Source organism: Montipora capricornis, chromosome 5 (assembly GCF_036669925.1).
Source record: "Montipora capricornis isolate CH-2021 chromosome 5, ASM3666992v2, whole genome shotgun sequence".
In the NCBI taxonomy this organism is placed as follows: domain Eukaryota; kingdom Metazoa; phylum Cnidaria; class Anthozoa; order Scleractinia; family Acroporidae; genus Montipora; species Montipora capricornis.
The window spans coordinates 23023066-23035565 of record NC_090887.1 but is presented as its reverse complement, the minus strand read 5'-3'; the positions used below and the strand labels follow the sequence as shown (position 1 = coordinate 23035565).

The window sequence follows — 12500 nt, the reverse complement described above, 5'->3', positions numbered from 1 at the left end:
TTTACATTCATTTTTGATAGACTAAAAAAAAGTTACAACAGAGCATAGAGCCTTTACGACTGCATGGATTTTAAATTGTTCAGTGTCGGTTGATTACCTCTGACAGAAACTTACAGCTTTCAGAGCTTTAACAATGAAGTGGAGGGTGTGAAAACATACGATATTGTATTCATTCTATTGTATGACAAAGACGAATTGCGCAGCCAAAATTCCTTTGAAGAGAACGATACCATTCTTTTACGGCTGACGGTTAAAATTTGTTTTTTTTGTTTTTACGCCCAGCGGCTAAATTTTTGTACCATTTCAGTTTACGGCTAATAACCCCATTGAGCCCCTCGTAATAGAACTGTTGTTATGAAACGACAGCCTGTTTTCTGAATCAAGCAGACAGTACTGCAACTAATTAAATAAAGTTAATGTTACGTAAATTGTCAGTTTGTAGTTCCTGCACCTTGCTATGGTTTCTAATCTCACTCTGCTCACTGATTCGCAGGTTGTATGTAATTAACAATTTCAGTCACCGAAGTGGAGGTAAAATATGCACCTCTTTCACCTGCAAGCTAGCCAATCAGAATACGCGAAAGCACTATTCACTTGTGAGGTATATTCTGTCAACCCTGAGCTTTCTTTCTCTTTTATTTCATTAGTTGTAATTTCTCAGTTCCACAGTTTTAACCCATGTGGAAACTTACATGCTTTGGTTTTTATCTTCCGAGCTATATCTGGTTCACACAAGAATGATGAGAAACAAACGATGGAAACACTTGAGAACCATAAAGATCGTCCGAATTGCAAGTCCAGATTCCAGATTGCAAGAAATAAGATTCCGATTAAGGAGCTTAAGCATGGATAACGTCGACGGCTACGGCTGTTATGAACACAGGCGTCCCAGACTCGGAGGGTAAAAAATTATAAGGATTTGCATGAGAATCTCGCTAACAAACTGAAAAAAATATATACACGCAAAAGTTCTCAATAAAAAAGCCGTGGTGACTTTCTCCCTTTTTGTGTGGTTGTTTGCCTGATTGAATTTGATTTACGCAACTTCTCAGAATCCCCGGTTGCCGCTTGTAGCAGAGTTAGATGCTAACTGCTTGTATCTAAATAAAGGAAAGGCCGTCCAGCCGTGTCAAAATTCGTTGTAAGCAATCCTCGAAGGATTTTGAATATTTGAATATTTTTCGCTGTTTCTCAGCAATGGATGCTTGCTGGACCTTGAAACTTGTGTGGCCATCGCCGGAGTTTGACCGTGACTGATGCCGGAGAAGTGTGATTTTATCGGCAAGATGTGAGGTAAGCTAGAAGTTAGTTGCCAGCCTTTCCTTTATATAGGTACAAGTGACAACCCGGGAATTTGAGAAGTCACTTAAATCGCATTCAATCAGGCAAATAACCACACAAAAAGCGAGAAAGTCACCACGACAATAAAGTACGGCTAACCTCCAATTTAGTCGTGTCACGTCTCTGTCAAAACGAGAACGGCAAAGAAATGAACCAAAACGTAAAAAGCACGTGCGGGACGTGGAGAGCTATTGATTTTGTTCATTAAACCTATTGTCTAGCCGCTATTGTCGTCCTTGGTTACATAAAGCTTCCTTTTCACAGCCTTGACTATTTATAACCAGATTTAGATAACATTTCACGCAAGTTTGCTTGAGTCTGAGCAAGAACTGAATTCGCGGTCATAAACTGCTGTTAATTGTTCACTTTTTGCGGTATAAGTGCACTACACACAATGTCACCGGGTTGTAAGAGTGGGTGAGTGAGTGAGTGAGTGAGTGTAAGGGTGTAAGTCCGTTGCGGCAAATAGGCCCGCAGCACGTGCATAAGTCAGCCAAATAAACAGGTCCGTTGGAAGTGTGCTTCAATTTCAATAAATTATCCCCCAAACGGGAAGAATTTGTGACGCTGGTGAATAATAAAGCAGCGTCTATTTCAAAAACGATGGAATTACCTGGTGATAAATAACCTCGTCTAGGAGCGTGAACTTCTGACTTTGCAGGAACAATGGTCAACATCAAGAGTTGCACGATTATAATCTTTGTGTTGAATTTGCACATTTCTTGTCGAACCTTCTAGCACTAACAAACTACTAACAAAAATCCAGTGTGTAGATCTTGCCGTCATTTTGTCACAGATGTATCCTTCGTTTCATGAGTTGTTTGGAACACCTAAGGCAACTTGATCACAGGAGGCCATTGAAATCGATATCAGTTTTCGATTTACTTGTGCAGCCAAAAGTACAATAGAAAAATTGAACATGGCAAAAATCTCCCAAAATGGTTTTCGCTGATGGTAACTTTTTATATTAGCGGCTCAAAATTTATGTTGTTTACATGTCGCAAATTTTGTTGCTGATGGCAATTTTTATTTTATTCTCGATCAACACTTCCTTTAACTTCCTAATGCATGCTCTTCCTAAAAACTGTGTATCAATATTTATTTGCTTTTGCATCAATATTGGTTTTGCATAAAGCAGGCTAGAAAAATCTGTATCTTGCATAGTATGCCATTTTTGAGCGTTAAAATAGAATTTTTAAACTAAAGTCAGTTAGAATTTTTAAACTACGTTTGTGACAGAAAGTCGAATATTTTCAGGTCTCCCATCCAGATACTAACCCCGCCAGATAAGGACTAACTTCAGTGAATTTTTTCTGTGGAAAGCTGTCAGACGCTCAGAGTACACGCATAATTAAACTTGCTGTGAACACGTAGTTGAAGGGAACTTAGAAGGCAATGTTTCTCGATTCCCTTTTATTTTCTTCAATCTTTCTGGGTTTAGTATTTTACTAGTAACCACATGTCTTCTCAGGGGGCTCTTTACCTAACACATCTACCATGGCACAATAATTAAACAATATCGTGCACTATTACAGCTAAATATTACGCAAAAACAACTTGAATCTCCTGGAGATAAAAGCGCAGCTCAGTTAAAGCACTGTACCAAGATATTGCAGCCACCACATGTACGCAATGCGTGCCTATTATAAATAAGCGGGAGTAAATTTCTTGGGCTAACATAATTGCACAATCCCGTCGGCCGAGTGCAATTTGTAGTCTGAAAAATTTCTGGTGTAATTTACGAAATTACACCAGAAATCATGTGATTACCTGGTAATACTAAGCATGAAGAAAAAAAGAAAAACGGAAGATCAAAACAAGTGGAATTTTGACAGTGCACAGTTAAATTTTCTTTGAACTCTTCTTGGTTGAAACAGATTACAACGTTTACCAAATTCAAGATTTTACAAGAATATCTCAGGCGTAACCATGGAATTGTGTGAAGAAATATCTTAAACCATTCAGTTGTTATTTTTAGCCGTTTCACGTGAGAACTGCACACTATATACATGCTGGTGCTCATTTCACCGACCTCGGAAGGATAGAAAGCTGAGTGAACTTTAGCGGGAAAGAAGGTCGCCAAATATTCCAGTCTCGGCAGAACCGGGAATGGAACCCGGGACCTTAGGGTTGGAAGGCAGAGATCTTACCACTGCGCCAACCCCTCCGCTCTGCTTCCAGTCCGCTGGGGGTAAATTGATCATTGTAAAGCGCCCTTGAGACGTTAGTGACAAGCGCGCTATATAAATGCACCACTTTACTTTACTTTTTATTCAAGTTAGACAACCCGAACTGAGTAATTAGACGTTTGTATCATTAGACCTTTAATTTTGCACTCTGAGGGGTAAGAATGAATACAAAAGCGTGGTAATCAGCTAGGCAGGCTCCTGTGCGAGCTTGGCTTTGCAGGAAAATCATTAAAATGACCAAGGCCGTAACGTAGGTGTCGACGTTAAAGAGATGTTTTTTTTTTCAAAAGTTGACCCCAGACTGCGCAGTAAGAATTTCTGAGGTAAAAATGAAAATCAACCTGGTAGTAGGGAGCAGCTGATTTCTCAAGAACACTATTTTTGAATTAGCGTGTCTTTTCTTGAGGGTGTGGTCGAAGGATGACGGTAACATTACAGGCTTTGGAATAAACCGGAATCAATTTGCTTCCAACAAGAGACTCACACTAAACATCTTCCCACCTCCAAAAAATGTAAAAGTAGAGACATATATGTTTCAATTTCGTTTATTTTACAATACACGATTTTCTTTCCAGAAGAAACATGTTGTTAACTCGCATGTGTAGTGCAAAATAATTCGCTTGTAATAGATACAACAAGAAAAGCTTTTAAATAATTAGTAACTAGTTATATGAGCGTGAAAACCTTGCGGTTGTCTTGTTCCACAAATCGAAGATAATTGAACATTTATTACTTCGATCTGATCAGAGACCCTCCTTTTAAATATTTGAATGCGATGATTCCCAGTGTCCACCACAACAATTTGACCATCACTCAGAATTTTGCAACTGAAACGAACTCTCCTAAGTTGTTGCCCTTTGTGCAAAACTTACCAACAATCGTACCATTCGGCAGTTTAAACACCTGCACTGTATATGTGATTGAGTTGATCACAGACAATAACGGGGCCTGATCTTGTTACTGATAAAAAAATGGGGACATCCAACTCCCCATCGCCTTTCCCTTGCTTGCCCAACTGGTCCTGATACTCCCCTTCCTTAGTAAATACTTTGATACAATGAACTTTTTTGTCTGAAACAATAAGATCGTCGCGCCACTCAACACAGTGAACGGACAATTTAGAAATCCAGGCTCACCTATCTTTTTTTTCTTGCCAGTAGTGGAAAAGATCTTGATGAACCTGCTACGCGAATCAGCAACGATAGTATTACCATTGCAATCCTATGATAAACCCCAAGGAAACTGGAGATGGTTATCCCAAACATGCTGATGTACCTCCCCTCCCCAGTCAAGATTTGAATGCGATGGTTACGATGGTTACATCTGTCTGCTACTAAGTCATTTCCATCTTTATCTAATGCTACCCCAAAAGGATCATTAAATTCTCCTAGATTGCTGCCTTTTCTGCCAAAGGATCTCGCAAAATTGTCCTTACTATTTAAGATTGAACTTTGTGCTTGGATGTCACTGCTATTCACAACCAAAACCCTGAGGATAATCAAACATCCCAACACCCGAGCCTCGTTTTCCAAAAGATAAAAGATCATGTTTGACATGAACTGTCTTAACTACAGTCACAAAAGGGCTTCCGCGAACATGCTCCCTGTTAACCGTAACTGACAAATTGCATTTACCTTCAACTTCGGGCGAATGGCTAACGTTGTAGATACCGTCTTTGTTATCATTTATGTTAAATGTGCGACGCATGCTTCCCCGCGCTCATTTGTCATTGCCGCTGTTACATTATCGAGCTTATTATAACACCGTTCTCTTAAGTAGTTCGTAGATATTCTTGTTCTTTGGCCATTCAAGTTTGATCAAATACAACACACAGCGGTAACAAACATAGAAAAATGCATCTTAATAGCTTGGCGTTTCGAATGCTACAACATTCATTTTCCGAAGCAATGTTCCGTTAGGAAATACAAAACTATATTTAGAGCTAGTAAAAGATTGGAAACTATATAAAGAGAAAATATAATTGGTCAGCAGTGACATTTTAAATTAGAATAGGAGGAGTTTTTACAGCTAATGTGGTCATTAGCATAAAACGAAAGAGAAAGAATGATAGCTTCTATGAGGAATTAAAATATCATCCCAATACAGAGCCTTGAGGAACTCTATAAGAAATTCATTAGTCACAGATTGTTTTAAGTTCAAGTCAGTAACCTGTGAACGGTCAAGGAGATATGAGGAAAACCAATTATTAATGGCACATCCCCTTATACCACAGTGATTAAATTTCTGGAGTATGATTGAATTATCCACGGTATCAAAGGCTTTCATTAGATCTATAACGACTCAGCAGATGAACGTTTAAGGTCTGATGAAAAGTGGAAACTAGTGTACACGAGCGATTTAGTTTGATTGACATGTGACAGGAGACATCTTGTTTTTTGGCTGTATTATATCTTGTGTACGGCGGAATTATATCTCGGAATCTTAGGAAATTCTCTCTACCAGGACTTGTATTCTAAAAGGAAGTCATCTATCATTAAAGAGTTTGGATCATTAAAATATTTGGTGCCGAGACCCGGGAGTGAAGGAGTGAAGAATTGGAAGAGTGAAAAAGTGAAATTAACCTCGTGTAAACATGTCATCGGAACACAAGGAACGGCTGAAGAAGAAATCCATGGTCCACGAAAGTCATCGCGCATTTGTTAGGAAAACAATCCTCGTGGCAAAGGAAGAAATCGGTAAACGGGGAGATCCTACCGTTTTGAATAAGCTCAAATCCTTGCGATGTACCCTTCTGGATAAATTGTCGGAGCTCAAAATATTGGACAGTGAAATTATCGATTTGGTAGACGAAACGAATATATATTAGAAGACGTGAGTAATAGCCGTGACTTCGCCAACGCTATTCAAGCCTGCATAGTCGACCTAGGAACAGCAATAGAAGCTGAGGTAAATACTGGAAAGGGTCAGGAGAAACAAGGAACGACATTGGGCCCGCAAAACTCTAACTCGAGTATTCAGGCAGGAACACAATCAAACGCGTCTACAATTCCGACCCACGCAAAGTTGTGCAAACTGGAATTGAGAAAATTTTCAGGCAACCCAATCAACTGGCATCCCTTCTGGGAATCGTTTGAATCGGCCATCCACAAATATAAAACACCACCTTAAGCGACGTGGAAAAATTTTAGTATCTAAAGTCGCTCCTTGAAGGTTCTGCAGCCCAGATAATTTCTGGTTTAGCATTGACAAGCTCGAATTACAAACACGCGGTCCAACCTCTAGACAGGCGCTTCGGAAATAAACAAGTCATTATGTCGAAACACATCGAATTGCTCATGCAGCTTCCAAAAGTAAGCGACGGGAGCGACTTAAAGCAATTGCGCCAGCTTTTGGATCGAACGGCGGCGGCAGTTAGAAGTCTAAAAGGAATCGGTATTTCGAGACATATGAGACATATGGAACATTTTTGACAGCTGTAATTATGGGAAAGATCCCACAAGAGTTACGCCTCATCTTGAGTCGCGGTACATCTGAAGATTGGGACCTTGATACAATCATCAAGTCTTCCACGGAGGAATTAAAAATTCGAGAAAGATGTGCTTTGGGAACGGTAACCGAGCAAACAAAGTTAAAAGAAAAACGAGAGTTTGGTTTTGGAATTCGCACAGGTTAAAACAAGAGACCCCCTACATCATCAACCCTGTTTGCAAAAAACGAAAAACCACCGCTATCTAGGGATAAATGGTGCAGTTTCTGCAATGGACCTCATCCAACTATCAAATGTTCTGTTGTTACCGATCCAGAATCCAGAAAGAAAATTCTACGTCAAAAGGGAAAATATTTTGGTTGTCTGAGGAGCGGTCATGTGAGTCAAGATTGTCAAACAAGGTGTCATCGTTGTAGTGGGAAACATCACGTGTCTTTGTGCAGCGTTCAACGCTATCCAGAGTATCCAATCACGACCAGAAGGACTAGAGACAGCAATCGAGAACAAACTGTGAGTACAAACTTGTATTTTAATCAAGATGTTGATCTTGTTACAAACGGCCAGAGCTAAAGTCAGAAGTCCTCATGGAGGAAACTCTTGCAATGTGAGAATCCTTTTTGATTCATGTTCCCAAAAGTCTTATATATAAGCGCACGGTTAAGGAGCAAATTGAGCTTACCACCAATTGGAAGCGATACAGTTCTCATACATACTTTTGGAAACAATGAACCCTCATTGAAACAATGTAGCATCGTTCAGTTTGCATTGGAATTTCAAGACAATTTGACAGTGTTCATGAATGCCTATGAAGTTGAGTTGATCTGTTGTCCCATCACAAACCAGACCATTGAAATTGTACAGCAGTGTTACCCACATCTGCAAGGCTTACCTCTGGCTGATCACTCACGAGGTGACGAGGATCTAGAAATCGATGTCATGATTGGAGCCGATCATTACTGGTCTATGGTTCAGAATCACGTGGTAAGGGGGGAGCTCCATGGACCAGTGGCAATTCGCACAAGATTAGGATATGTATTGAGTGGTCCTGTGAATGCGGCAAGTGCGAATTCACAGTTATCAACTGTTAACGTTTCCCATGTTATGAAAACTGAATGTCAAGTCATTGAAGAGAACTTAGTTTCAGATGATTTCTTACCGGAAAGAGGAGCTAAGTAAGTTTTGGGACTATGACACTCTTGGAGTAAAGGATAGAGAGGGAGATTTTCTTGAAGACTATCTTACCAAAGTGAAGTTCAATGGAACCCGTTATGAAGTGCCTCTTCCCTTCAAGACTGAACACCCGATTATTCCAGACAATTACTTGTTGGCACAGACTCGCCTTGTTTCTTCATTTCAAAGAGTAAGGTCCAAGCCAGAATTGCTACAACAATATGACAGTGTCATCAAGGAACAATTAAATGCTGGTGTTGTTGAATTGATTGACAAGAGTCATGATTTAGATACCCTTCCTGGAACTGCACATTACATTCCTCATAAAGAAGTAGTGAAAGAAAACAGAACCACTACTAAAAAAAGTGTGGTTTATGACGCCAGTGCTAAATCCCGCTATGAGCCAAGTTTGAATGATTGCCTTCTACCAGGTCCAGCCTTAACTCCCCTGATCTTTGATGTCTTACTGAGATTTCGTCTTTATAAAGGGGTTTTGATTGGTGATTTAGGAAAAGCATTCTTGAACATTGAAATCAATCCAGCAGAGAGAAACTTGTTAAGGTTCCTATGGGTAGATGACATCAACTCCCCGAATCCAGAAGTGATCACACTGAGATTCACTCGTCTTGTTTTGGTCTAGTTTGCTCCCCATTATTTTGAATGTAACATTGAGGAACTACTTAGCAAGGTATGAGAACATTGATCCTGAATTTGTGGTTGCTCTTGTAAAAGCTTTGTATGTTGATGACTTTGTTTCTGGAGAGAACTCGGTAATGAAGTGTTTTGAACTTTACCACTAGTTGAAGTTGCGGTTCAGAGAAGGAGGTTTTAATTTGAAAAAGTGGGCATCGAACAGTGAAGAGTTAACTGAAATGATCCAAAGAGCAGAAGAATCTTTGTCTTGGGAACCGGAGCTGTCTTGTAAGGCCACTCCTACATTGACCGAGCCTAACATTGAGGAAGAAGATTGGACAGTGTCAAATTCAAACAACACTGTGAGCGAAGAAACCGTTTTCAAAATAATGGGAGTTCAATGGGATCCGATGAAAGATAATTTCGAGTTTGATCTTGCTGCCTTTTCTAGACTAGCCTTAGGGGAAACTTTCACTAAGCGGACATTATTGAGCAGTACTGCTCGATTCTATGATCCATTTGGCTTGCTGTCACCAGTTATCTTACCCCTAAAGTGCATGTTCCAAGAAATTTGTCACTTAAAACTTGGTTGGGATGAAGCCTTGCCGGAAGGTCTCGCGTCGCGCTGGAAGGAGTTACTACAAGACATGGGGGAAGTCTCAAGCATTGTAGTGCCTCGTTGCATCCTGGGTGATGTTCAAGTCGAAGACATCACAACTAATCAACGCATGGGTTCGCAGATGCTTGCAACTCTGCGTATGGAGCAAATGTCTACATCAGGTTGACAACCTCTGGAACCAGTTCTGTTTGCCTTCTAGCCTCCAAAAAAAGAGTTGCTCCCTTGATCGATGAATCAATCCCTCGACTGGAGTTGATGGCCGCCTTGACACTTGCGAATTTGATGACAGCCGTGCATGAGGCATTGACCTGCACTATGACGATAGACGCTGTTTTCAATTGGACTGACTCTCAGATCGAGTGGTGGTGGATCATTAGAGAGTTTAAACATTTCAACAAGCTGTTTGTACGGTATCGAGTTCAGAAGACTCGAAGTCTGTGGAGTAAGGATCACTGGAGACATTGCTCGTCTGAGTCCAATCCTGCTGACATAGCGTCGCGAGGGTCTAAGAGTTTTGTTCTCGCCCACAGTGATCTCTGGTGGAAGGGAGCTCCATTTCTCAAAGAAGGAGAAGTTCAGTGGCCAAGCCTACCTGATAATCCAATTGGTGACAGTACAGTCCCAGCGGAAGAAGTAACAAAGGAATTGAGAAGGAAACCTATATTTCAAATGTTATGACAGTATCCGTGCAGTGCTTTCAGAACATTACAGAAATCATCTGTCCAGAGAGATTTAGTAGTCTCAGTAAACTTGTCAGAGTAACCGCTCTTGAGCTGAAATTCATCCAGAGGCTCAACAGGAAGATAAAAACAACTGACATCAGTATGGAGGATCAGAATATTGCTACGAATATCTGGTACAAAGACGTTCAAGCCAAACTTGAAGAAAAGGAGAAATCAAGTTCGACTTGGGACCAGTTAGGAGTCTTTAAGGATGCCAATGGACTTCTGCGATGCAAGGGAAGAATTCAGAACTCTTCACTTCCGTACTCAACAAAACATCCCATTCTGTTATCTAGAAAGCAGAATTTCACTAAGCTTGTGATCATGCAGTCCCACGAAAACGTGAATCACAATGGAGTTGGAGAAACTCTTACTGAAATCCGATCACAATTCTGGATAATCAAAGGAATAAAAGCTGTTAAGGATGTAGTTTCCAAGTGTATTCATCTCAGCTCTCGAACATTCAAATTCTAGCTATTTTAGATCACTTTGTATGTCTTGAAATCTTATATTACCTCTAGCCCCCAGAGGTTAGTGCGCCTGCATTTGGTTGTGGAATACGTTCCTATTTTCCCACTGGGTTTTTGGGTTTGCGTATCAGGCGGTTGCACATGCTTTAGCCTGAGTGGTTCTTGTTTTATGTTTACCTTGTAACTAGTATCTTACCTGAGCTTTGTAACGATACTCGGACAGCATTAAACACTCAGGCTCATAGTTCGAGCTGCACACCCATCCTTGTGTACGAGTCATGAATATAAACAGGAATACAAGGCTTTTTGGAGGGAGAATCTAAATGCTCACTTTGGGCCTCTTTGGTTAACTCTAATATTTCACTGTTATTTGTAAGCAACCAAAAAACCAAACCCATTTTTTATTTGAAAATGGGACGCCAACAAGTATATGAAATACTGGCGGGATGTTAATTATTTTTTCTATTTTCGCTTATGATGCAATGGGTTTGTACCTGTAAAGCAACAATAATTTATTATACAAATTCCAGTAGTGATTTAGCTCAGAAGACTTAGGAATGCATCCATATAGTACTTGGGTAACCATACACAGGTCTGCTGAGTAGCAGCTTCTTCTAAAGCAGAACCCTTAATGTCTTGACATATCACAATAATTGAAACGTTGCCAACTTCAAAATGGTTACTATTTTTAAACATTACAATAAGTCATTACTGTAAGAGGAACAAGATATTAGTATCAGTTTTAGGAAAAAAAACTGTTTTTGCAACCTTAATTACTGCTTGTAGCATTGTCAATTATATTTCTCACACTATATAAAATGATTGCTTTTAAATCAAGGTAATTCTACACTTCCAATGCTGTAAAATTCAAAATACAATGAACGATTTCAGTCAAAACAATATTTTACAGGAAAATGTGCACACAGTCTAAATTATTGCATACTACACATTGTAAAATACACTGTTGATAAATGTATTAAGCTGCAGTGTATAATAGTGGTTACAAAGATGGATGTCTGTATACACTAGAAAAGACAATTCGAAACACAGGAACAAACTGTCGTAAGCCTTTACATTAGTCAAGCACTTAAGGCTGTAAGTTTCTTACCAGTGGACAACAGTGTGAACTTCATCACAAACAATGGTATACCATTCTGCCGGCAATGCAGCTGTGAAAACACTTTCCCCAACAAATGATTTTGGACTTCCGTACAAAAATTGAGATCTAACTCTTCCTTCAACGATATAATTATCTTGTTTCTCACTTTCTCCAATGGAAGCAATGGAGGATTCATAACCTGCGAGCTTTTTTTGCTGGGGCTTCAATCCTAGGCTATTCTAGCACTGAGGGAGACTGTGACTCTTCCTTGCTGTTGAACAGGGCGAACTTCTCAGGGGATTTTCTGAGATGCAATCGGTTTCGACGGTATGTCGTCATCCGTGAATACTTCGTAGGACCTTGGTCCTACTTTAGATTGGACAGCTGCTTTCAGCAGTTCGGGTTTGCTGGGTCTCTTGATACATTCGCACCACATGTCCAAGCCTCTAAACAAGGAAGTTGCTTGGCTCCTCTATTGTAGTAGTAGGTCTGGCGTCGTTGGTTAACCAGCAATCTGTCATGTTGATCCTCCGTTACCTTGGGGTGTAACAAGGTCGGAGTAGTGGGCAGCAAGGTCGGCGACTCATTAACCTTTGAACAGGGCTTTTATCAAGGCCTTGGGTGGGCGTGTTTTGGTAAGCAAGCAAAGCCAGATACATATCAGCTCCATCTCTCTGCCCTTTTCATCAGATGTTTCGCCGTTTTGACGGCATTTTGGGCTTTGCCATTGCTCTTGTGGTAATGATGGGAGGATTTCACCAGTTCAAATTTCCATACTTGCTGAAATGCTCGAATTCTTCAGCGGTAAA

At 40.2% G+C, this 12500-nt stretch overlaps 1 protein-coding gene across 1 annotated transcript; it reads left to right on the top strand.

The window, feature by feature from the left end:
• Positions 1 to 10074: 10074 nt before the first annotated feature.
• LOC138048519 (uncharacterized) lies at positions 10075 to 10596 on the top strand. The gene has a single exon (XM_068894702.1). The coding sequence runs from the start codon at positions 10075 to 10077 to the stop codon at positions 10594 to 10596; it is 522 nt and encodes a 173-aa protein (XP_068750803.1).
• Positions 10597 to 12500: the final 1904 nt, after the last annotated feature.